This window comes from Acanthopagrus latus, chromosome 9 (assembly GCF_904848185.1).
Source record: "Acanthopagrus latus isolate v.2019 chromosome 9, fAcaLat1.1, whole genome shotgun sequence".
Lineage (NCBI taxonomy): Eukaryota > Metazoa > Chordata > Actinopteri > Spariformes > Sparidae > Acanthopagrus > Acanthopagrus latus.
In genome coordinates, this window is record NC_051047.1 from 17,495,303 (window position 1) to 17,522,890 (window position 27,588).

Here is a 27,588-nt window from a genome sequence, read left to right on the forward strand (position 1 = left end):
GGTGTGTATGACAGTTTAAGCCTTATTCTTTCAGTCGACCTCCTGCAGTGTCAGATGGACTTGGAAGCAAATAAAACATGAATATATTTCACCATACTTCAAAGTGGTAACAACATTAATGATAGTCGCATTATGTCCCTGTAAAGTCAGGGGACGAGGGGAGGAACATAGCCAAATGAAAACTGGGAGCACTGATGAACTGATGGCTCTTACCCCGCTCACCTACCTACCTACATTCATGCAGAAGTCTTCTTTACTTGAAATTTGAGGACCTAATCACTATTTATTTCATGTCAAGCACTTGGACATTAAATAATGTATTAATATGTCTGTTTTTGATTTCCTTTAAAGGTGAAAGTGCATGTAAAGAACTTTTCTAAAAGAATGTCCATAAGCTTGCCTTATAGTGACCCATTCTCTCACACACACTCGATCTGATCTGTAATCAGACAAGTAGATAATTTTTCACTCTGCCCCACACCAAAGTCACCAAAGCCAGTGTCCCCTGCCTGCAGCCCAGCCTGAGCTGCAGGCAGCTCTGTGGCTCTGACGGCAGGAGGCAGGCGAGCTTTATGAGGCTGTCAGCGCGCACGCACGCACACACACGCGAGCAGTCGGCCTCGTGGGCGCGCGCGGCCGGGGCTCGCTGTTGCTATGATGCAATGGCGACTGCGCCGTGGGAAGCGAGCGAGGAGTTGAATGAGTTCCCTCCACAGTTGGAGTGAAGCAGCCGCCGACAGCCAGGACACCGAGACAGCGGCTCGGAGACAGCGGCAGCAGCGCGTCCTTCCTCACTACATGGCCGCACGCAGCCAGGTGTGTCTGCTAGCCTCGCAGCTAGCCGTGTCATGACGGCTGTCGGAGACGTTTCTCACACATCTGTACGACGTCGCAGCGAGACGAGAGGAGGAGAAGAAGCACCAACACCCTGTTCGCCCTCCTTAGCCGACACCAAGTGAGGGGGGCTGCTTTTTGTGTTGCATTTTCACGTCTCCGGTCGTGTTGTCCTCCTCACCTGCGACTCAGTTGGACCTTATTCGCGCTCCGGTGCTGGACCACCATGGCTGAGAGAACCTCCACCGGGTTGCTAACGATGATGTTGGAGCCCACGCCGGCTGTCGCTATGACCCTGCCGGCGGAGGTCCGGGAGAAGCTGGCGGAGCTGGAGCTGGAGCTCTCCGAAGGTAAGTTCACACGTAATAAACGCGCCGTGAGGCCGAAAGCATGCTGTCAATTCCCCGGGCGAAGGGGGATTTAAAGATTGTTACTGACATCTTTCAGAAACCACCGCCCTTTTATCTGCGTGGCTTCATGTTTGAGAAGCATCCCCCCCTCCCCAAAAAAGCCCCCCCAGTCATTCCCCAAACTGAACTTCTGCTGTAGTTTCCTCCTCATGGCTGTAACTGCTGCACCACAGGGGAGCTGCTGAACTGAACCAACTGGTTAACGTAGTGTTTCACTTCTAACGAGCACGACCTTTGATTAACCCCGACGTTGGACATCACAAGTCCAAACTCCTCATAACCATATTTGATCCGATGGCTGTCTGCCTCGGTGGTAACAGCTGAGCAGAGCTGAGATGAGCTGAGCTGACACACCCATGCTGCTGTTATGTGGCTCCTGTTTTTTTTCCAGAGGGTCTGTCCCTTTTAAACAAATACCAATCTCATCTCGTCTGACCAGAAGCCAGCTCCGTAGTGGTCTCTGACTCTGAATCATAAAATCACGAAAGGTCATCAGGAAAGTTGAGACAGTGAAAAACATTCATACATTGCCAGCCACAGGCAACATGGCTTTTTATTTTAAGAGGAAGTATCTTGCATGGATGAAAGTTTTATTTTCCAAGAATGTGACATGATGTCTTTGTAGTATTTTTCAGTAGGTAGTTATAGCTGTTGAGGGACTTGTTTTATTCAGTTTTTGTATTCTGTAGGTCTTGAAAACATCTGAAATATGAAAAATAGTCCAAGTCCGAAAGATCGTTTATAGGGGCATTATGTAGTTTTGGAGAAGGAATTTTAACTATTCATGAATTAATAACACAGTAACTGAATGAAAGAGTTATTCTCATCGGGAAATAAAGTCTCCAGGACACTGTTTGAAACTAGACAGGTGGCAGGGTCCGCCACAAAGTGAAAACAATGTGAAACAACTTTCTTTGTTAAAGGCCAGTTCGTTTCATTAGTTTGTCAAGGCATAAAAAAAATCAGTCAGTGAATGAAGTTATTTATCTTCTAATTAAAATAGATTCCCCAAAACTACATAGAGTTCATTTTAAAAATGGAATTCTTAGGTTTTAATTTGAACACTAAGCATTTAATTTTATGTTTATGTTTATTATATCTACCTGCTGACAGAGATACTAAGGCACATGTACCTGTACAAAGTCCTGTACAAAACGAAAGCAGTGTTCACCGATATGATTTATTAATAGGAAATACTAGATGTAACATTTATGTAGGTGATTGTACTAATTCAGCTCAACAGATTTTAGCCTCTCTGGAGCCCTGTGTAAAAACAAAACAAGAAACTGCACTTTTTTTAACCTGTCAACTGAAACCTGCATGATTTGTCCTTTTCCCTTCATACTTAGTGCTGAAAGGGCTCGATGTCTAACTGTGGTCCCTCAGCAGCACTGTATAGCCAGATTAAATAAAGCTGAGCTCATCCTGCTGTTTGCTTGAAATCCTTAAATGCAGAGTTTTTCAGTGCACTGTAAATAAGAGGCTGCTTGTTTTCTCAAAGCTTTTCTTTTTTTTTTCTTTTTCTATCTCAGTTCAATGACACTCATTGTTTGACTGTGCTCCTTCCCTTCGAGCGGTTCTCACGTGGACAAAATTAGCTGAGCTGTGGTAAAGTCACAGTAATTAATGACCCACATTAAGTCTGATTAGATGTGGGATTTGACCCCAGGGTGTGACCCTGTTTCTTGCTAGCTCTGGAGAAACTCTGCAAGACAATAACTGTAGTCCTAGAACTTGGAGTAACACAAAACCCACTGACCCGTAGTCAGATTGAAAGTCTTTGCTGTCTCCATGTAAGCTGCAGCACAAGCCCCACACCAAAGTTGGGGAATAGACCAAAGGTGTACGCTTTGATAAGCACATTAGCTGCCACTGAGGCCTCTAATGGGATAGACATGTTTTCAGGAGCGGCTACCAAATTAATCTATATCTGTCCAGTTTCCTCTTCCTGCTCTCCACATGTCACATCCTGCCATGTTGGAGCTCTGATAGCAGAATCTCCCTGACCATGTCGCCTTCTGCTTCTCTCCGTGGCTTTTCTTCCACTCACGCGGTCTGTTGTCTCCCTTTTGCCACCTCTCTCCATGACTCCACACCTCCATGTTTCCTCTGTTTTCCCCCGATCAACGACGACAATGTGATTCTGTTGTTTGGTTGAGAGAAATCAGCCTCTATTTACCCTCTCAAATGCTATTCCTGTACGCTGCTGTGAACTCTTCAACTCACGATGATGCCCTTCGGTTGCCTCCCCATTGCATCCTGTCTCAGGATAGAATAGACGACTCTTTTTATTGGAAGGAGATGAGAGGCTGAGAAAAACCTGCAGGTTTTTCTACCCTTCTCAATGAGCTGTTCTCATAGGGATTTAAAATCAGGCACGTCTCACTGAGAGACATGGCGCTGGTTTTTAGCATGCACAAGTATGCCAGTAGGTGTGTGTGAGTGTGCAGGAACACTGTATTATTCATGTACTAGAATAGATGTGTCATGTATGTTTTCTTAAGCAGGTTAGCCGCCACAGCCATTGGAATAACATGAATTTAAGACAATCCAGCAGCTCAGCACAATAATATTCCAGCGTCAGCAGCCAAGGTCTGCTGATGTGTGAAATAAACAATCTGTGCACTCATATTGTGGTCATAACAAATCGGGTGTCCTCCAGAGATGCATTTATTTTCAATTTATCTCGCTCTGTTTTTATTTCTTCAGGAACATCTGTGGTGAAATGTTTTGATTACTTTACTATGTGGTCTGACCGTGCTGTACAGACCCGTGTCACCTTGAATGTGCAGTTGCTCTTTTTGTTTACAACTTGTCACAGTGCTGTTCTGTAATTTAATGTGTCACTTTGCTGTGTAGACCTGGAGCCTGTCTAATGAAGCAGGATTACTAAATAATCTGGATACCTTCACTAAATGTGTAAAGTAAAGAGCTTTTTCAGGTTTTAAGGCTAAGAAAATTTTGCTTTAAATATGTAGCATTTAGTTGAGAAAACCATCTTTAGGAATTATTTATTTAAGGAATCGTGCAACATATATGTGAACTATGCCTTATTTAGTTTGGACTAGGATTAAACAAACACGATCCATTTAACTGGTGCATGTGAGAGAGGCTGGTAGTTGAATTCTGTTCACCCCATGCTGCCAGTCTTTGTTCAAACCTGAGCTATCCAGCTGCTGGTTGCAGCAACATATTGACTGTACTGGACACGAGATTGATATTAATCCTCTCATATCACTCTTGGCAAGAAAGCAAATTATTGTATTTCCCCACATTTCAATAGCAATGGTCTGCTTCATCATGACTTTGTGAGTCTGACAAAACAACCCACCAACTGTTGTCAGAGGTGTGTTCATTCTTCAAACAGCGTCCACCTTTTTGTTGATCTTTCCAGGTTGAATGACATGTTTCCTAGAGTCAATGTGCAATAGTGTGCAGCTGGCCTTGAGGTACGTTTATTCTCCTTCGGTCATCATGTTAGAGGTGTTACCCAATCAGAAGTGGAGTGTAAATAAACCCAACTGTATTAAAAAGGTAGATGAGTGCACTTGTAACACAGCAGGGTGTTCAATGTGCAGAAGTTTAGGTTAAATAAACGTTTTACTATGTTTTGTAGTGGCTGATCATGCCTCAGATCCTGAATGAAATGATGCCAAATGCTGATTGATGCGTGGAAGTCTTCTTATTTAGACTCTCTCTTAGACATATTTAATAAGCAAAACTGTCCTTAATTAAATTGTGTGTTTGTGGTGGACTCTGCCACTCGCTGGAAAAAGCTGATTGAGAAAATGTGTTTTTAGCACCTTTTTTTTTAATCAGTTCAGTCTGGCTACTAGCTTGGTACTTCTGCTTTGAAAGACCATAATGCTACTAGACAGACATTACCGCCCCCCCAACTCTACACATCAGTTATTGTGGAGGGTGCGAGGTATTTCTCAGCTGACCTGGATGCAGATGAGCGGCCAAAAGATGGGCCATAAAGGAGGGCAAGAAGACGGATGATCCCCATTATCTCCTGCAGGGAGGAAAGGGGGAGAGACGTGTCTGCTGAGTAATTCATAGGCTCACTCTATCATTCCCTGGTTTTCTTCCCTCCTCCTTTGTTTGCCCTGTAAACCCTCTGATTACAAAGTCATTTTTAGTCCAGTGCTGGTGTTTGCTGGGAAACTGCCAAACCGCTGGCTGGTCATTCATTGCGCTTGTTTTGCCTGCTCCCATTCAGCAAACATTTACAGAGGAGCTTTGCAGGCTTTTTGGTAGTTTAAATGGTGCTGGACTTATTTCTGGTTATTTGGAAATGGTTATAGATTTTGTAGAAGTTACTAGGTGTTTGAAGGATATCCAGTGGCAAATGTGTATCATTCAAAACATTATTTATCATAGGTCATTTTGTCTGGTCAGACACTGTTTTTACTTGTTCCATCTCTTATCTGTATCCGCATGTCTGCTGCTGCAATGACCCAATTCCCCCATGGAGATCATTACAGCCCCTCCTTATCTAATCGCATAGATAAGGTGAGGCTTTATTCACTGTATACCCGTGGGTAAAGAGGCCATCAGGCAGACTGCTGTCAAGTGGTAACATTAGTAATGACACGGTGATTATTAAACTTACAAATGGCTGTCAACCTCTGGCATTGATGGAGGGCTGATGGATTAAAGTACAGTGGGGTGTATTGTATTGTTGTTAATAGACCACAGTGACTCAGAATCCAAATTTTTCAAGGTTCATATGAGCCTCCAAAGTTATCACGTCAGAAATCTTTGAAAACATCTAAAATGAAGCTATCAAGTGTATGTGGAGATACCAGCAGCATGACCACAAATGGATGCATATCACAGTTTATGCACATCTTATACAGTGCATCACCACACCTGATCACAGATCAGGTAATTTAATTAAAAACCCTATCACTAAGACTTGTGAGAGAAAGCAGTGAGATAATTGTTTTATTCACTGTTGCAGCCATACCATACTTGAAAGCAATAGTTAGAATTTTCTAATACAAGGTAATATCTCTGGGTTTCACATTGATTGTGCTTCAGAGTTGATCCACACTTATGGCCCGAGGCTGCAAGCTTTGATCATTTCTGTAAGTTAGGAAAACTTACACCCACAGTCTCTTTCTTTTTAATTCTTGAATCTGTTACAGTTTAAATCCCTCACTGTTACGTCAGAGTCCTTTATCACTTGTTTTATAACTCAATATACAGATAATATTGGACTGGAATTTTTCCCATTTGTCAGGACATTCAATTGTCCCAGGATATTTTAACTTGCACCAATTTCCAAAATTATATTTTATACTGTCATGACACCCACTTTACAGCCCAATCCACCAAACATATGGGCCTTGAAGAAATAAAAGGTAACATTTCTGCATTCAAATGTTAAGACCATTTGTCTGCACCAGTCAGTCACAAAAGAACTGTGGGTCATGCCATTAATGTAAATACCACGTCACACCTGCCACTGACCAAAACATCATTGCTGAACCAAGTCAAGGACGAGATGATCAATTGTTGGTCGCCTGTCGCTATAACTACTGGGAGAGGGTCAGAGAGTGAGGAAGGAAGTCGGCAAACTATCAAGACAACATGAATAAAGCTTAATTACCTCATTTATGAACAATTCTGTCTGTCGCATAGATATATTTTCATCACAAATGACCCCATGTTGATCTTTTGTTTTGATGGAGAGACCCCGAGCAGCTGAAAATAATCTGTGCATTTAAAACACTTTTTGTAAGGTATGATTTTCATCAGATGAAGCACCCTACAATCATGTGTTATATAGGCCTATTATACAATTAACATCCTAGGCTTGCATACTAGGTGGGGTTAGTGGATACTTTAGTGGCCAGCAGTTTCATAAAACCTCTTTTTGGAAAGTATGAGTGTACAGGAAACCCCAGTGAGTCGGCCCACAGAGTTAGTTAAGGAAAGACCACTTTGTCCTGACTCACCCCTCTCTGTGGTCACTCACTCCCCCCACCAACTCATGAGGGAAGAACGTCCACTGGCTTCACCCAGCGAGTTCAGCCTATTGTTCTGCAAAACCAAACATCTGACGAATGTAGGATCACATTCTCCATTAAGAGCTTTGAGAACATGTAGGATTTAGGGCGATTACTGCAGGACCTTTGTACATGGCTGCTGGTTAGCTCCGTAATAGGATCCACAAGAGAAGAATGTAGAGCCTTGGAGCGAGCTAGCTGGCTGCTGTAGCTGCTGCAAAGTCCAGTTTGGAGATAAAGAGGCAGCTATGCTGTGCCCCTGCCATAGTGGAGGATAGAACGCAGAGGGTCATAAATATTTCAAGGGTGTGCCTCAGAGCAGAGTAGAGCTTCAGATTCTTTCGCTGCTCTCATATGCTTCAGCCTGTATATGCGAGTGTGTGCTGGTTTGGTCCATTTACTCTTTGCCTGTGTCTCTGGGTGGATCGTTAAGGTGCTCCTTTCTATTTATTAAGTATAAACCACAGAGCTGTGTTCCAATTTAGTCCAAAAATGATCCACTATTGTATATTCTGTCTGTTAGTTTTCATTACATTACCCTTCAACATCCTGTCTTTGTCTTTATAGGATCCATGAATATTTAATAGATTGCACCGCAGGAATGTAACGTGTAGAAATATGTCTGTTCCATCCATGTTGGTTCAAGTGTGACTCAAATATTTCCACCGGTATTATCTTTATCAATTGCTCATTTTAAACCATTAACTAATTAATAACGTAGTCTGTAAAATGAATGAAAGCCCAAAGGTATTCACACAACAGTTGTCTGAAATGGAACAATAAATATTTGCAGCTGTGTTTTTATTCAATATGTGACTTTAAATCCACTAACCAGTTTATTAACCTATCATTTTTATCTTGAGTAACATTTTTATAGCGTGAAATGAGCACTAACACTAATGATTATTTCGCAGCTACTTTGTCTGTCTCTGTGGAAATATTGCGAGGAAGGATTTTAAAGTTTGTTCTGAAACGCAAGATACAAAAAAGTTCTTCCCTCCTCTCCCTGCATGAATACTAAAAATACAACGTTTCATTCCCTTTCAACTGATTCAGCCATGAAGTTTCACTGACTCACTGGTGCTATTTCAGCAGTGTTTTATCGCATATAGTGCTTTATTGCTACGGTTCCAAGTGATGGCACAAATCGCTGAACAATTTGATTTTGCTGCCACACTCCTACAGTCCACAGCTTGTGACAGACAGAAGCATTTTCCAACATACTGTTGAAGAAGGAGCGAAAGATGAAAGTGCCAGTGAATGAATATCTTACATCAGTATTGGCTTGATTAACATGTAGCACATTTCATTACTCTGGTCAGACATGGAGTCTTATTAAGTGTCCAAGACAGTTAGCTGTCCACTTCATTTACTGTGGAAAACCATCTGTTACCCTTAATTTGCTCCCATATTATCGTGATATCAGAGAGATGCAATGCTTTTAAGACAGCGACCACATAAAATGTATAGAAGCTACCAACCTTAAAGTAGCCAATCAGTGTATTTGAAAAACAAAGGAAGAAGAATGTAGTATTGACAGTTAAAGAATAGGTGTTATTTAAATTATTTTTAAGCCAAAATCTTAACTGTAGCTGCTAAGATAAAAGTGTTGGTGCACACCCATCTGAAGTGGAATGATGAACTTGACTGTGAGCCGAGGTTGTAGATAACAGCTTTTCAAATCAATTAGTAATATCAGAGCTTCTGGAGTCTTGGATTATGCCAGACGAACTGCATGACGCCATTTCATGTGTTATTTGTGGACTTTTCACAAGTCCTCAGAATGCTGCGATGCTTTTTTGCTGTGAAGCTCCAGAAATGTTTGGAGTAAACTAGGAAACTTCACCTGACTTTCCATTCACATTGGGGTGAGAAGATAATGACTACAATTTTATTTTTGGCTGAACTTATCCTTTAAATCTTCTTAATCTTAACTAGAGGGCTGTGGAGTCTTTTTATATTGAGAGCTTTTGGCAGCTAAACTGGCTCCTGCTGTATAAACTGTACTCTCTGCATGTTCCTGTTGTCTTAAGTCTCCTGCAACTCAGTTCCTTTAACCATTTGGATCTGAGTGACTGCATGGAGGAAGGAAATTAGTTTTTTTTCAAGCCCACCAGAAACTTGGCCCCTCGCTAACACGACGTCAGAAAGATGGTGCCAGCCTCCAGCCGGGCCACCATCCTGTCCATGCTGCCACAGAGACACCACTGAGCTCTGTGGTTGGTCAGTTTGGACACACTGAACGAGGGACCGTTTTTAAAAAGGTGCAAGCTCGATTTATTTGCATAACTTAATAAATCCCCCTCAGGTTCCAGGTGACACTGCATGTGTCCTTGCTGCGAGAGAGATGGCACGTGCAGCTGAGAGTAGGGCAGTGCAGTGGGCACCGGCACCAGAGAGATCTGCTGACCAAACAAGCCACATGCCCCACTTCAAGGACATGCTGCTCTGTGCACCACATTCTTTTGCCCTGCAAGGCTTTTGTTTCTGGTGTAAATTCCTTGCTGTCCATTCACTTACCTGTGTGTGTGTGTGTGTGTGTATATGTGTGTGTGTGTCTTTGATCCCTCGCCTTCTCTGTGCCCATCTGGTGGAGACTGGCCTAGCATGAGAGTTGGATGGCAGCAAAGCACCACCACGCCCTGGCTTACACCACAGCTCAATCTGGCCCCTCTCTCTCTCTGGCCCAATCATACGTACACTGAATTGTCTCCAAAAGATAAGGAATTGGCTATAAGAGCATATTTTCTATTATTCATGTTTCTTGCATAAGTGCAGTTTGTTCACATTTGTACTGCAGTGTTTTTCGAAGTATGAAGTGAGAGGCTTGCAGAGAATAAATGGAGGGTGCAGCGCTGAGGTCACTGAGCTGCGCAGGGAGCCTTGATATTCTTGTTTTTCACTCAAAGCCCAAGGTAAAAAATGTGTTAATGGTCCTTCATTACATCTTTTTTCTCAGTTTTTCCTGTTTTATATTTAATTTTCTGCTGTTCCATTAAATACATTCACTCTGTAGCATATATAGAGAACAGTGCCTTGACACTCACTAGTGACACGCCACCATTCGTACTCAGCCATCATCCTTTTGAACACTGGGATTGTTCCGCACATACATACTTGAGTGTTTATAACACAACCTATTGAATCATTAAACTGCTCTAGATGCTTTTCACTTCCTCTGCTCAAGCGAGCCCTTAACGGTTCAAACCTGTCAGCTTGATTATAAAGGCTGCAAATGTGAAAGCACCACAGAAACATCTGATTGTCTGACAAATCATCTGCTCTGTTTTGCCAAAGAGTGTTGATTATTGTGCTGCTCGGAATCCGAGGTGAATAAGCTGCCAGTGAATGGAGTCAGCTGTGTTTAATTGAAATAAATGATGAAAGGTGGTGTAATGATGTGCTGGTCAGTGCCATGAACACCTATTAGCTTATCTTGACCTTCTCCGGCCGGAAGCTGGCAGAGGTCGGCTTGTACAGCATGACAGGACCGTGCGGAGTGGATGAACTTCAGCTCTAATCAGCAGCTGGCCAACATGCAGCGCCTAATGAAAGTATGGAGGAAGCTAAGGCTGCAGCTAATGATCGTTTTCATTGTAGATTAGTCTGTTGATTATTTGTCCAATTAATCAATCAGTTGTTTTGTCTATAAAATTACGGAAAATGGTTGATTAGTGTTTCCCAAAGCCCAATAAGACATCCATAAATGTTTTGTTTGTCCACAACCAAAAGATATTCAGCTAACAGTCATTGAAGAGTAAAAAAAACTGAAAATATGCTTATTTAAAGGGTAACGCCACCAATTTTACACATTTGAATGTGTTTACAGGTCTGTTTTGACTATAGTTACATATGTAACAACGATTGTATAAAGCCTTTGTCTGGTTCGATAGGAAGTTGCATGTAATCTGATAAATTACCTCCAGTGATGTCACTCAGTGGCTAAATTGCATTATGGGTAATGTAGGTTCCAGGTTTTGGAAAGCAGCGCATGAACTCATTATGGACAGTTTACAAACAACTGATGAAAATCGAGAGATACCACCTTTTTTATTTCACACATTCTTCCTTTTCAAAAGCCCGGCACCTACATTACCCACAGTTTAACTCGGCCAGTGAGTGACATCATGCAAGGCAATCTATGAGATTAGATGCAGCTTCCTATATGTAGGCTTTTGACTACTTTTTCCACAAAAGCAGCAGTTCTCCCCAAGACTTATAAACACATTTTGATGTGTAAACCTTGGGGAGTTACCCTTTAAGAGGCTTGAATAAAACATTTTTGACCATTTCTTATATTACCAACATACTCAAACCTAGAAATTGATGATCAAAATAGTTTGCAATTACAAACAATGGATTAATTGTTGCAGCTGTAAAGGAAGCACCTCACCAACATGGTTCACAGTACTGAAACAACTAACGTAGTGCTGCTGCTTTACTTCTTTTCCTGCCAGGAAATGTACGGTAGTTTCTTTGTTGCTAAGAGCGATGTCCAATTACTTTGCTTGACTATAGTGTAATATCACAAGAAAAACTATGGACCTTTATTTTTATGTTGAAGTTGATGTGAGTTTTTTTTTGTTGTTCACTCAATGTGTAGGCCTACTCAGGTGTGATGTGCAGATCAAAGACAAACAGGGCTCTTTGTAGCAGCAGCAGGCTGCATTGTGAGCCGTCCTGGTGGAAAACAAACAGACAGAAAATGTCTGGAATGTGCCGTGACCTATCAACTTAACCATGAGGAGAGGGTTCTCCAAATCCCCACCACTGCTGGAGGGCACGACTGCACACAACAAACATGCACATAGCGTAGCAGGTTGTCCCTGCCTTTTAGAAGAACAATGCCAAGTTGCCCCCCTGAAGCTTTACCCCTTATTCCCAGTAGAATATGGGAGGGAAGGAATGAAATACTGCTCAGCAAGTTTTTATTTTCATTGTGGGGCTAAAGCCCACTTTTCTTTTAAGAGTGAAACTCATACCAGAAAATGTGTCTTCAGCCTGTGTGCTCTGAGCAAGCAGACAGTTTTAGGTGAGCTCCTCTGCTGTCGCTCTCCAGAGATTTGTTTCCAGTCTTTTCTTAAACATTACCTGTACAGCCAGAAAGAAAAGAGGTGAGGGCAAGTCAGGGCTGTGCTAAAGCTCCTGAGGCATAACCGACAAGCTGCGTGTCAATTCTCTTTCAACATTTAACAATTACTTGCTGAGCAAATGTCTGTGAGACAACAAGTTGTACATCTTCTAAACATGCAGGTTTCTTGTTATGAGGCTGTTTGTTTTCCAAGTCAGTGCCTGGTTCTGCATTTAAGAGCTAGTGTGCATACTTAGGTGAAAGAAGTAATATTGTACTCCTTTCAACCAGGCAGAGTCAGAAGCACACAGTTAGCATATGACAGAAAAACTTAGTGGCAAAAATAGTGGCAGTGAAAAGAGTACATTTTGGTTTATCATACTTTATCATACATTTTTGTATCGCATCACCTTTTGTACTTTGAGTACATTACATAGCCTGTATCTTACTTTTACTTGAGTAAAGAAGTCGAATCAGTACTTCTAATTTTAACACTTTTTTTTACACTATCTGTACTTCTGCTTGAGTAAAGGCTTGAATAAAGTGTGTACTTTCCCACTCCTGTATAATAGTAATTCCAGGTTGTTTAAACTAATTTGAAACAGAAAATATAGGCCAACCTTAAAATTATTACCCAAACTGTCTGCAAAGGCCTTGTTTAACTTTGACCTAACTTGCTTGAGTTGTGCCTGAGCAGTTCTTCTTTGCAATGAGAGGAACTTAAACTTACTTTTTAGCTTGAAATAAAAGAAGGTCTAATATCTGCTTACCTTGTTTACATTCCGTCTCAGCTACTCACATGAGACCTAAGAGATAAAGATGCCTTTCCAGTATAAAACAATGGAAGAAATCCTTCCTACTGCTGTGTTGAACATCTCCTGGTAGACTACACATCTGAGAGGGAGTGCGAGAGATGAAGAGCTGTGTGTGAACTGCCTGTCTGAGTGCATGTACGATAAAGTGTGATTGAACATAACTGAATATCAACTACTGTTGTTGAAAAGGACCTCAGCCATGAAATCACAACAAGATACAAGACTTATATAATTAATAAATATGACATTTTTGACCATTTTGTCTCCTTTCTGACGATTTGCATTCAGGTTATAGAGAGAGATTCTTTATCAAAGCCCAGTTACAGAACTTAATTTTATTCCACCAGCTTGACGTCTTTCCCCCATATCTCTATTCTGCTGCGAAAAGATAACTAAACATGTTTTTATTCTGTAACTCTGATCCTCTTTCAGTGGTCTTTTTATAGGCAGGTAGGACTTACTATCTAAGGCAATCTCCATTCCTGAGTAATGATGTATGAATGTGGTCTCTAACACTGTATATGTTCAAAGTCTAAAGTAATCACTGTGATGTTTTTTCTGGCACTACGACGAACACGCCAGATGTTTTCACTGATAAGGAGTTCAGAGAGGAGAGTGGTGTTTAAGTCTAACTTCTCTGAACTAAGCTTCTTACCTTAAAGTCCCCCTCCAGTCGATTTAGTGTTTTTCTTCTTGTTCCAACAGTTGAATGTTTGAGTTTCACTGCGTAGAGTGATGTATCTGTTACAGTTAAGTGTTTTATGCACATCTTGAAACCAGGCTGGAGTAGTGATGCCAGTTTTAAGCGGTGTCTTTATTTTGGAGGCTGTCTTACAAATCGATTATTGTTTAATCATTGATAATATATCAAATAGTGTGGACTATTTTCCAGTGAGAGGATGGTTTTAACCCCTGACATGATCTATGTTCGATACAAAATCAGAGTAAGATATATTACAGTCACAAGAACAGACAAACACCATGTTACTTGAATGGTGAACCAAATAACACAAAAGTAATTATTTAATTTTAACTGGGAGCTTTCGACTCTTGCTATTCAATAATTGTCCCAACTATTTGAAGAAGGAATTCAGTACTGAGGTGGTTTTCTTGCCAGGTTTCGGAACTTGGCAACCTGGGGCTGAGTCAGCAAAGACTGCTTACCGAGCTGACAGCAGCTAACTATATTTAGCAGCAGGGTAACACTTACTTTATCAACAAAGCTAAACTCCATTAATCACCTTGGTACTCTAACTGACCGTATCGTCATTCTCGGAGGCTGCGTGAGACTGTTCATCGAGACCTGCTGGTTATCAGTGCCTTTGTCAGCAGTTTCAAAGTTGTGTTTTGTACAGTAATCGGTGAGGTCCAGTCCCGAGCAGGCAGCAGCACACTCCCCTGGTTACGTTCTTCTTTTTATGTGTATCCATGGCAGCATCATAAAATAAAGAAAGCATTTATTTGATGCAAAATGAACCTCGAAAGCCCCATGACCAGGATGAGTCTTAAACATTTTTAATGATTTTCAAAGAAGTTACTAACTTTAAAGCACCGTTTAAAAATGTGGAGCAAGACATTTGTGACAAAAACACTACAACAAATAGCGATTTCAACTTCAGTGGGACTTTAAGGACATGGCCAAACAATAAATCTGTGTACTGTATGTATGTTGTTTTGATGAAATGCTTCTTTTTGTTGAATGTTAAGCACAGCCTGTCATCACTCCTTGGAGATTTTGAACCACCTTTTTAACGCAGAGTTACTTGTGGAATCCCAGGCGCTCATGGAGGAACAATGGCACAGATACAACTTTAAGCTGACCTGTAATCTAATATAGCGCACACACACACACACACACACACACACACACACACACACACACACACACACACACACGTCACGTCTTGGTGCTCTTACTCACAACATTCTTGACATAGAGGTCAGAAGCCTCCGCAGCCCGTGGTTAATTCTTATGGCTGCGGTCCCATAACGTGACTGTGACTGGCTTCACGGTGACAGTTGGAGCACAGTTGTTGAATCTCAGAAGTCTGGTTCCCATTCCTCTGATAATTGCAGCAAGTCCAGATATACTGTACATGCTGACTCCACCCTGTCTGCCATTAGGAGAAGCATTCGAGTCTGAAATGCCATCAAGTGGCAGATAGCTGCTGGCAGCTTCTCCTGGTGTGTCATGCCCCCGATCACACACACACACACACACACACACACACACACACACACACACACACACACACACACACACACACACACACACACACACACACACACACACACACAGTGCAAACTTTCATCCAAGCCCTCCAATTCTTAGCATAATTGGCACTTGTGTGTGTGTGTGACTGAGTTAGCCATATGACCTCAAAATCAGAATGCTAACCCATGACAGAGTCGCTGCCTGCCCATCCCCTCCTTGTTATCTGATTTGACGATACAAACTGAATTTGATTTCACTGTTGTCCTGGACAGACCAGGTCTATATTCAGCCATCAGTATATTAAATCAAAGCACTCTGACGATGGCCGAGTGACTTTAGTTAATGCAGAGAGGGATGAGGAGTAAGAGGTGGAGGAGTTCCTGCACAAATGCCATGTTTAATGAAGATCAGTGAGACCAAAACGAGAAGGATAGAGGACACTTCACGGATATTACAACTGAATCCTAAAACTCCTGTCGCTGGTCATTTTTCTCTTTTCTGCCCTGTGTGTACTTTAAAGGAACACTTCACCTCAAAATCCATTCCCCCCATTACCTGTAGTGCTATTTTTATCTGTCCAGGAACAAGATGGCACTCGTCTTGTGGAGCGCAAGGTATCAAAAAAAAAAACCAACAACTCAGCAGTAATCTATTTAGTTGGTATATCATGTATGTGCCTAAAGTGACGACCTAGAATTATTTTGACCAACCATCTCAAAAAGTGTATTCACTATCATAAACACTGAATTGATCCAGCCCTGTTCCAGTGCCCTCGCTGCATGCTGGTGCCCCAGCACATTCAGCTGGTGCTCTTTATATTCTTTTCAAGTCCTGAGTCTGCCACTGATCATAAAGGTCACAAAAAAGCTTTAAATTATCACATTTAAGAAGCTGTAACAGGCAATGTGTGACATTTTTGCTTGAAAAATGACTTAAACAATCGATTTATCAGAATGGTTGCCAACTAGATTTGTAGAAAGAAAATAGTTTGTACATGAAACTGCTCAAGACAGGATTTGTCGATCGTCCTAACTAAACAGCCAATGATTGCTGTGGAGTTTTTTTAAAATATATTTTACAAGCTGAGTGCCTTGTAATTCCATTATATTCAACAGAAGGCAGACGTCTCTACGACCAATATCTCCCAAACTCTGCAACTCACACCATAATGACCTAGAACTAAGTATCCTGACAGATGAGGGGAAATGTGTATTTTTAATTTTGGTTTGACTGTCCTTTTTAAAACAAGTTCTTAACTGTCATTTGCGGGCAGTGTTTGAATGAACACATATTACACTGAAAATAAGTTGAACATGTGCTGAAAAATGGGGAAAAAATGTCTTTGGTTAACAAGTCTGTTTCTATTTAAAGATGACTTGCCTTTCAAGTCTGCTCCATTCTTACAGTTCGGTCTGGTTTTCTGAGGTTAAACTCACTCCTTCCAAATCAAATCTAAAAAGACAGTTGTGTTTACGTGTCTGTGTCCAGAGGGTCAGGATGAGGAGAAAAATAAAGGGAGGAAGAAAGGAAGAGTGGGAGGAATAATGAAGCCTGGATTTACATTTTTCTCTTACACAGAAACAGCTGGAGTATTTCAGACTTTGAGAAATCAACATTTTGGCTGGCAAATTCTTCATATTGCTTGTTTTTTAACAAGATTTATGTGCCACACATACAAACACATGCAGAGAATACTAGAAACATTTACATGAAACTATTTCAAGTCATTTCAAGGATGACTTCCTTCTGATTATAGTCATTCTGGTGCTGTAAATACCATGTTGAAACAAATGCTAACATTGGATCCTTCTTATTGGGTGCACTCGATTAGGTGAAACAGTCGCTGTGTCTGCATTAAAATATGTGTGTGTGTTTGCAGCTTTCTTGAAAAGGAGTTTGCAATCACTGCTTTTTGTAGATAAATATTGATCTAGCTTTGTAAAGTAGTATTAATACATTCTTTCAAGGTTGTTACTGCAACAATGGAGCTGACACCCCGTATTCCCTCACTCAGACCACTGGGAATATTCTGCTGTATCAGAAGAAGCACTCACAATTTACTGGCTTTTGGTGGTGGTTTGTACAGCATTAACAACAAGAGGTGTGTGTTTCTAATTTTTTTTTCACTCCTTAAGAGATTTTAAAAGAGCTCCGCTAACAAAAATCATCAGGAATAAGTCAACATCTGCATACATTTCACGCATTAAGTCGTGAAGATTAACTGTCCGCAGGCCTCCAGCAAAGTCGTCCTCAAGGCCCTGACCTCTAACCCACTGTTACTGATGCCTCTTCAGGGTGAGTGCTGTATCCCCTGCAGGTCACACAAGACAAATGATGGGCTAATGCGGAGCTTCAGCAGGGCTGCCATCAATCTGTACTTTGTCTTTTAGGAATTGGCCTCTGGCAGGAGAACATGTGCTACTGCCTCTGTCTGCCTAGACGCTTAACTGAGACCCCTGACTGTGCACCGCTTTATATTCTTTTGCCGTCGGCAGGCTTTGCACACGTATGTATGTGCACATAAATACACGTACGGATATTCCTTCCCTCCTGTACCAGCCTGTTTGTTGAGTTAGGCTGTGGGTTTGGCCCCTGGCTTACACATGTGTGTGAGGATAAGTGCTAAAGCAGACCCTGTGCTGGCCGCGCCGTCTGTCTCTCTCTGGACCTGACCATTTATTCTTGTTCTCTGTCTTTTTTTTTTTTTCTCTAAGGAGTGGTGCTGGAGTGCTGAATGCCTCGCTCAGTGAAAAATGCTATTACAAGGCTTAGCCAGGACAAGAGTTTGTTTTTGTCTTGGAATCAGCGCCCCTTGTTTTTGAAGTATCAGCTAACGAGTTAAACCCCACCCGACAGCAATCTAACACTGGTTCCATAAATAAGGGATATTTTGTCTGCTGTAATGAACGAGTATTTATTAATTGCATTTTTGTAGATGTTTTGTTTTAAAACAATACGTGACAGAAGTTCATGCATTCCTGCGGTGAGTTTGAGAAACCTCTGGCTAGATTCTCAAGAATGGCCAATAATTCCTGAGGTTTCAATTGAACCTTTTTAGTTCACCACTTGCATGTTGTTTACTGCCAGCGCACATAGTGTCAGGGTGTCAGCCACACACACACCGTTGCTTAAGCAGGAAGTGTTAGTGTTAAAGATTTTCAACTATCTTGGACAATTTTAGGGCAGTATTGTTTGTTTCAAGGTTGCAGTCATACGCTTTCCTGTTTCAAAATGCATGATGAGCCCAGAGCCGCATAATCTCCGTTTACTCCAACAAACATTTATTTTTTTTTATAGAAATTGTCGATCATGGAGTCTCTCAGTTGTTACCAGAATTTAGCTGCAAATACAAGCAGCCTAGTGCTGCCAATCGGTCATTAAAACATGTATTAGCTACGAACTGCCAAATGTCATACTTCTTCTCCATTGTGGTGCAGTGCATTGTGGTTGTATGTATTCCACCCTGTGCCAAAAGAGAATAGTGCAGCCCCTTTTCTCTGTTGCCTTTGGTCAAGCAGCACCAATTTCAAAACTATTTGTGACTTTCTGTTACATAGACAGCCAAGTTTTAATGCAAGGGACATCTTCCCAGCGGTGAAATACTTCTTTAACTAACTTTGAAATAGCCCATTTTCTGGTGCTCATTAAGTTACTTACACACAGTAAGCTTTAACCATCTCTTGCTCCAAGCAGGTTGAAACTAATTGTTTGCAAATATTTGACTCAGGTCTGCTTGTGTGCAACTTCACATAATGAATTCCTAAGAGGCGAGCTTGAAACTCTTTAATTTCCCCAGCGAGGCAGAGGCTTCACCACATTAGCTAACAGAGGCCGATTAGCCTGCAGTGGAGTTGGCAGACGATATCAGCTGGCTAACGTTACCGAGCAAGAAGAGCCCTGTGAACAATATCACCGCAGCTGACTCTGTGCCTTATCTTCCACATGTCCTGGAAGAACAGTGAGCAGGCCCGCCGCTGCCTGGTCCGAAGGCTGCCTGTCTTTGAATTGTGGGCGTATGTGGAATGTTGGGCTGGAAGAAGGCCCGGGATGGCTTTGAGAAATTTAAGAACAACCTTATTATTTGGTTGTTTTCCCCTTGTATGGGGAAGCAGTGAGAGCTGGCAGAATACCTCAGGAAGCCGGTGAAATGGACCTCAGGATGTTTGTTGTCTGTTTTGACGGACGTGGGCAAACAAGCCTCAGGGTTTGTTGCTTTTCTGTTTGTTTGTCTGTTTGCATGATATAACACGTTATCTATCACACACTGTGGGATTGTTCAGCTTCAAATTATAAATGAATTATTTTTTTTTGAAGGTACATCCCAAGGCTTTGCACCATGTTTGTCAATATGAAGGTTTACATACAGCGAAGCTTCAGGAGATGTTGTGTTTCTCCGAGGAATGTTGCATGTAATTGCACAGATGTTCTGGTTTTGATCCCTTTCTGTCTTCAGTTTAAAGAGCACACAGCTAACCTCAGCTCACCTCAGGCTGGAATCTGCTGTATCTTTTCTGGGTTCATTTCTTTCTTTCTTTCTTTCTGTCTGCCTGCCTGTCAGATTCCTCGCCGAGAAGCTCACTCGGGGGTTCGACCACTGAAAAATAATGCTTGAGGTTTTCAGTGGGGAAGATATTGATTGAGGAGCTGGAGTATGGAGAAGCGAAGAAGTGAGAGACCGAATCAGGGAGGAGGTGAAAAAGGGAGTAATGGCAGGCAGGGAGAGCAAACATGAAAGATAGATACGTGGAAGTGAAGGATGGCGGGAGGATAACAAGAGCATCTGAGTGACAGAGAGATGAGGTACACACAGAACAAAGGATGATAGTGTGAAGGTGTGAATAAAATGAGCATATCTATCAAAAAAAAAAAACATGCTCCAGGAGGTTTGGCTGATCTTTATTCCATGAGGCAATATAAATGTGTTTTCCTTCCGAGATTTTGCCACACCATTTATAACGTAGTAGCTCTCCCTGTGATGTTTCTGTCCATTTTTGACCATCGACGGCAATACTGCTTATTAATGACCAGGGTTGGATTGGATTTTTATACAATTGTTGCATCAATGTTTGCCTTGATTTGCCAGGTACAGTATTTCATTTGCAGTAAGACAAAAAAATGCTATCTGTTTTTCCCTCCTGGAAATTTTACATCTCTCATAATTATTGCAATGTCAAGTTCTCTACAGTATATGATAACAGAGGATTTGATCCATTTTGCTCACTAGGCATGGACTATATGAATTTTTATCACAATCAGTGATAAAATCTTATATTGTCCCATCTGTATTTGTCATTAATATGCTGTGGCTGTACTGTAAGTTCAGTGTTTACATTCAAACAAAAGAACTGGTGTGATGCATGATATGTAGGGTCGGAAGGTTATTTTTGCATTTGCATTGCATTTGTTTTTAATTTATTAGTATTTTCTTTATTACGGGAAACTAATAATAACATTACGATGCAAGTGAAAAGTTGAGTCAAAAAGACCTGTGCATTTTATAATATCATAACATTTGGTATATCCCCCTATTGACTTCAGTGACAGCATGCACTGCACCTAGCATGGAGGAAAAATGGAGTGCAGGTGTCTAACACCAGAGAGGGCAAAACAGCCCCAAGCTTGAATATTCCGACCACCGTGTTTCTCTGTGTGTTTGAACCACTGTGGTATCACGTGCAGAATCTCTTGAAGAGGTACACACACACATACACATCACTTATCAAAATACACATATAGATTAGAAAAACTGTATTTAAAAAAGGTAAATCATAAGAAATATACTGCATTCTGTTATTGCAACAACCAGATGAGTGGCCGACTGATTTTCATACTACCCATAAGAAAATGCATGTGTGTACACATTTAAACTCAACATGCAGAACCTCCATAAAAATACAAATACATATATATTAAAAGAACATCATCAGAATGCACAACATAGTAGTAAGAACATACTTAAATAATCACAAGAATATCATCCACAGATTAAAGTTTTTGCCTCCTGCAGGCTGGAATAAATATTATGCTTGCATTCTTCAATATAGCTTTCGAAGTGGTGGCTTTTTATTGACAGTTAAAGGGATCATCATTGAAAGATCTTTTTTGAATGGCTGAGCTACAGTTGCTACTGAAATGCTAAAACGTGTTTTGGCTTCCTGGTTGAGGGCTGTCATTCATATTTTCATACACTGTGACTGCTGTCAGATAAAAACAAAACAAACAGCATCTTATCTTTAAATAGCTAACAGTGTGTTTGCATTGTAGCTAAAGAATTTGACCAGCATTCATTTGTTCAAGACGTCCACAAGCATAGAGATAGTACCACTTTACGTGATGTAAAATCAGGAAAAGGTTTCTACTGGCAGCAGTTACTGTATATCCTACAGAACTGGTTTCTCACACGACTGGGAGACTCATAAATTGCTGTACATTACAGACCGAGCCTTCAGGCTATGTCAGCTATGGGATAGCGTCTCACTTTCAGCTCAGGTACAGTATGTCCTGATGAAAGAAGATGAGAAAGATGGTTTCAAAGCAGTACTGAAAAGCACAAAATCACTGCACTGTAAAATGAGGCGGCTATAAAAAGTCTCTCTGCTGGATGGTCAAATTACCTCAGCCAGCAGGTGTTTGTGATAGTGTTAGGTGTGTCACAGATGAGACAGTCCAAAAGGCAGACATTATTAGAGGAACTGAATTCAGTCAGTTATGAGGTTTCCTGCAGCATTTTCAAGCCGATTTCGTTCTGACATTTTTAGAAAACATATCGTTAAGCTTCAAGGAAAAAGAGAAGTGGTGCTACATCACACAGAAACGGGCCTCATACATAATGAGCGAACAGTTTGTTTAATCATATTCAACCAGAAGATGGTGTGCGCCAGGATCTGGATCTGATTCATCTCAGCGGGGGATTGATTGATCGATCACATCACATGTTCCTCTCATTCTTTTTAATCAGAGCAACAATCGCAATGTCTGGAAGCCTTCTGAGTTTTTACAACAGAGACATACAGTCCAATCAGTTACATCAAGGTGCTGATGTTTGGGATAAAATATCATTGTTGCAGTTCAAACATCTGGCATAAGTCAGTTTAATTATCAGCAGTTAGCACATGTGTTACCCAGAGCTCAACAGTGACAATCACATAGAAGATATACTAATCACGATCAATGATATTTTGAAATAATGGTTTAATCGCACATTGCGGCACTCTGGATTGCACTATAAAAGAAGTTGTGAAACCGTAGGCATGCTTCGTAGAAATATGACTAGAAGCATTTTAAAGACACATTTGGGGGTAAAATAACTCAACTTTTTTCGTCCCGGTGACGATTGAAAATGAAGTTCTGGCTCTCTACCTATTAATTGAGATCAGGGCCAGTCTACTGCCTGGGGGCTTTGACAAGATGGCTTCCAAGGGTCAAAATTTGCCTAGAAGGACTGGTATTATGATCACAATTCACTTGTTGGCTCGCTTGGTTCCAGCCTTAAAACTCTTTATATAAAGGGTTTTCTGAAATGACAGTGGAGTGGATGAACGGGAAATTCAGTTCTGAAACTGACACCGTTCAAGAGCTGGGCGGTCAAGCTCTATAGATTCTGCATTGAGCTGAAGTCAATTAACAATTTGTATTGACCAGCTTGTTTGTAGCACTTACTTACTCGGCTAACCAATTTCCTCTATCTATTCAGGATGTAAACTTTTGGCTTTATGGCTTTCTGCTCAGTACATTCAGTCCCCCACCAATTTGTTTTGGATAAGCTGATACAGATAAGGGTTAGGTGTAAATCACCAGTGTTATCACAATAGGGAATTATACTGATTTGTTGGACAATGATACAATATTTGCAGGTATCACAAAGTCTGCCACAATAAGATTTCAATTTGAATTAATTCAGGGGCCTGTGATTGATGCAAGATGATATCATATGTCCATTGAACCCCACTGGCTACAGAGGAAGCTGCCTCCACTTTCTTTTCTGCCTTGCCTTTGACCATAAATAAGTGTAACTAACCAGCTAACTAGTAAAGTTTACTTTAAACTGACTTCAGTAAAAGACATAAAACATGTCTGAACAATACTTTTGAAAAAAGTATATAAGGTGACCTAGATGTGCTCTGAAATTTAACAGGAATTTTAAAATAAAAGTGTAACCTAAAGATTATGATATTGATCAATGTTTTCCAGATCGATGTATCGTTACATCCTTAGTTGGATAGATGGACTTTGTTGGTGTTGTGTAGTCACACAGGAGTCGACATAAACGCAGCATCTGATAAAAGTGTCACCTTGCACACTCCCCTTAAAGTAAAACCTAACCTAGCATATATAAATGTTTCTCATTGCACAGCACTGTTTGTCCCACAGCACTAGTTAACCTCTTACTGTAATGAGCCTCCAGGTCACAGGGGACCTCTGAATCTCTACTTTCACTCTCATTCTCTGGCCATTCATGCCATTTGTGTGCTTCCTGTCTCTAGATAAGACCTTCACAAGTGGCTTTATGTGCTGGGATGTGTGACTGAGCAGTCAAGCATCCCTAGCTGGGGTGTGCATTTTCTTCTCTGCCTGCTTACTACAACCAAGCTGCTAGCGAGCTATTTGGAATTTGTGTGTGTGTGCGTGTGTGTGTGTTAACATATATATGTGCCTGCTCAGGAGATTTTGAAAGTGGATGATGTGTGTCCTGTGATTGCAGACTGGAATGTGTGTTGCGTTAGCGTCTGCAAGCAAAGCACAGTCACGGGTCAGCAAGCGCCACAGTCAGTCACACACTTCCTCCCTCCCTCCCCTGTGTCTCTCCAGGAACTGGGCAGCTTGCCTTCAGAGGGGAGTGGTGAAGTTAACATCATCCTTCAGAGAATCACTGCACTCCTGTCCTCATTGTCCTTCAGTATGTAGCAAGGTCCTTTTTGAGGAGCTGATGAATCAGTGTGTAGATCTCTTTTATAATGATGGTGTTATGCCATCAGTGTTATTGAAGTGTCAGGCGGAGGTAAAGGCATCAAAGGATTTGTACCCCTGACTCTGACTAAAGAACCTCTCTTGATCGCTCAAGTCTACTTCTGTAGAAGTTAAATGTAAGAAGGCTGGAAGTGCTTTGTGACAAAGCTGAAAAATGTATCATGATAACTGTTTACTTTCAGTTGATCTTGATATTTGTCAATTTTGTGGGAACTCAATCCTATTACTTGGGGAACTAGCTCTTGTGTCTGGGGCCTCTGGGACTGGGTCACCTGTGCAAATATGTATCTGTCGAGATGTGTGTTCAGCTGTCAGGCTAAAGGTAAGGTGTGTTAGCTTACCTCTTGCATCACTACCCTGGCACAGACCAAGTGCCCATCAGTTGGTCAGCTCACTCTCTGTGGTCCAGCACTTTTTGTTTTGTGTTTTCAAAGCAACTTTCTGTCAGTCAGTTGAAGCACATAAGGTCACATACATCAATAAGCCACACCATTAAAATTACCTGCTTTGTGTTGCCACAACAGCTCTGACACATTGAGGCAGAGCCACAAGTTTTCTGGGGGTGTTAAGTGGTGTCTGGCATTGGGACATTGGCAGTGGATCCTCGGGGTCTGTGGGTTTGGGCCCCAATCGGACTTGGCAGATTGGGATTCGATGAATTTAGGGATTAGATCAGTGCCTTTGGCTCTTGGTCATGTTCCTCAGGTCATCCCTGACCAGGTTTTGTGGTGTTGCAGGGAACATTGTCCTACTTGGGGGCCACTGCCATTGAGAAATGCTGTTGCTGGGGTATTGTTTACGTGGTTTACGTCAGTGTTTGGGTGGCTGGTGTGTTTCAGGTGTTATTTACATGATGGCCAGGACGCAACCAACCAGGCCTAAACAAAAACATTCCTTAGTTATATTGCACCTCCTTGAAATATTTGTTGTCTATGTGCATGTAAAGAAAACACCCTATTAAACCCATTGAAATTCAGCGCCACTCTCCTTTGAGTTATTGCACTGAAATGAACCCAGGCTGCACTGCGACTGAATATTTTAGAGAACATGTTCGTTTTTCAGCTGTTCGGGTGGTTGGTAGTGCAGTTAAGTCTTTTTGGATGAGGAGTTCGCTGTGAGGTGACCAGTGTAAACAGTGTTATCAGGCAGACTGCAGGAGGGAAGTGTCCATCATCAGCTGAGTGATCAAACCCTGGCTCTCCGTCACGCTGGTATTTCCGACTGCTGGATGCTGGACCCTTTTCCCTTTGTCGAAGTCGGATATTAAAGAGGTCACGCACTGATGAGCATGTGTATCTACAGACACAAAAATAACAGTGTACTTTTCCTCTTCTATTTCTTTAAAGGGGTTCTGTGGAACTTCTGTGTTGTGGTGGAAGCCAGTTGTTAGTTCATGTTAAGACTCCATTTCCAAACCCACGTTATCTACTGTTGTTCTCTGTTCACAGTCTGAGAGGAGACACACAAAACATGAATAAGGTTGAAGGTCAAAGTCCACACCAACACAAGCTGCTCTCTCCCACAGAAAACACGGAAACGCCTTGTCAGTAGTCCTGCCTATAATTCTGGGTCATTGCGTCATCACACTATGTCACCATATCATGCATTTACATAATTTATGACTAGTGGCTAGTTTGGCATGTAAGAATTGATTTGGCACAGCTGCTCTTTTGTTGTTAATGGTGCTGGCTCAGGTGTGTGTCAGCTGACCAATCAGAGCAGACTGGGTATTCAAGAGGGGGACCTCAAAGAGAAAGGAGCTAAAACTGCGTATAAGACGGATGGGGAATACCATATTGCAGGACTGGACAGAAAAACTAATATGTTTTTTGAGCATTAAAGCATGTAAACCTATTGTAGTGGTAACTCAAAAACAATTGTGAACCTGAAAATGAGCATAATTGTGCTTTTTTAAAATCATGATTCCAAAGCATCAAATCAAAGTTTATTCACTTGATTACTTGCTTGCTTCTATGCACCTGTATGCACTTGCAGCCACTTATCATATGACCTTCTCTAGGTTGGATTCAGATCCTCACTTGAGTTGGCGTGCTCTGTTCACGTGCTCAGGGCAGATGTGACACAGAGCTATGGGCCTTTTGAGCCTCAGCTTCAAAAGATGCTGCAGCCTGAGGTTGACCTTTTTATGCCTCTCCTGCACAATTAGTCCTCTGAGCTAGAAGCTGCGTTAGTCCTCTCATAGCTGCTAAACTAAAGTCCACTGCAGCCACAGATGACCAATTGCAGCTTTGCTGCGCCACCAAATTAAGCAAAGGTCAGTGAGGTCACACCTGGCAGGCAGCCTTATGACATCAGTTGTGTTGTGTGTGGTAGGGCATCAGTGTGTCTGTGCACAAGGGTGAAACAGAGAGAGGGAGAGAAGCTGCTGGGGATTAATGTCATTGAATTCTGGTGGGAGAGATTAATGCAACAGTGGTTTCATTTGGATCAAGAGCATAAAACTCTATTACTGTATCGTCTACTTGGGAGACCGAGAGAGGACTACAGTGATTGTATTATGGTCTCTTACAGTCTTCCCTCCCTTATATCTTTCCCATAGTTGTTTCATGAGTCATATAGCCTAGCCCAAACAAAAGACAGTTTCCATTTTCTCACCCGTGGCTCGAGGATGTTGGGATGGAGGTTGGCCTTCTGAAAGATGAGACAAAAGCTACGAAACTTCCTTCAGGACATGTAGACCCTCATTATTTTAGAGATCATCCGAGAAAGATGTATAGGATAGGCATGAAGACAGATGCAAAGACGAAGAAATGGAAGAAAAGCTGAGAGCAAGAAAGGACACAGAGAGAAAGACCAGAAGTAAAGCCCAGTTTTCCTCCTCTGTTGTGTGAAGTCAGACCTCCAGCCTGCCTTTACCCTGAAGTCATCTGTGACCTCAGCTAGCATCTCGCCTAGCAGCATAGCACCACACGATATGGCAACCAGATGACTGATTTGCAAAACTATCCAATGATGTAGTGTGTTGGTTTTTTTTTTTTTTTGTGAGGAACCTTTCTCACCATACATGGTCACAGTGAATTATTTGTAGCCGACAGATAGTGAAAGAAGGAAGGAACAAAAAGTCTTTGTGAGTGTAGTTTGTATTGGACGTATCTGAGGCCAGAGAAAATGATTCAGTTGTTCTTCCTAAGGGGAATTACTTTCACAAGGTCAGCGTAAAACAGCAGAAACAACAGTTATATACTGACACAGGTTAACAACGGTGCCAGCATGTAGTAAGTGGATGGGCAACTCTCAA

The 27,588-nt window shown here is 41.7% G+C and overlaps 1 protein-coding gene across 3 annotated transcripts in view; it reads left to right on the top strand.

Moving 5' to 3' along the window:
• Nucleotides 1-546: 546 nt before the first annotated feature.
• The window catches only part of dip2a (disco-interacting protein 2 homolog A), a 93,656-nt gene continuing 66,614 nt past the window's right edge, over nt 547-27,588 (top strand). For 2 of the 3 annotated variants that reach the window (XM_037109130.1, XM_037109131.1), the window contains exon 1: nt 547-1,184. In XM_037109130.1, the coding sequence (XP_036965025.1) occupies nt 1,061-1,184 (124 nt within the window). In that variant the 5' untranslated portion in view covers nt 547-1,060. The remainder of the gene's footprint in view (nt 1,185-27,588) is intronic. The other variant, XM_037109132.1, reaches the window with a different exon arrangement.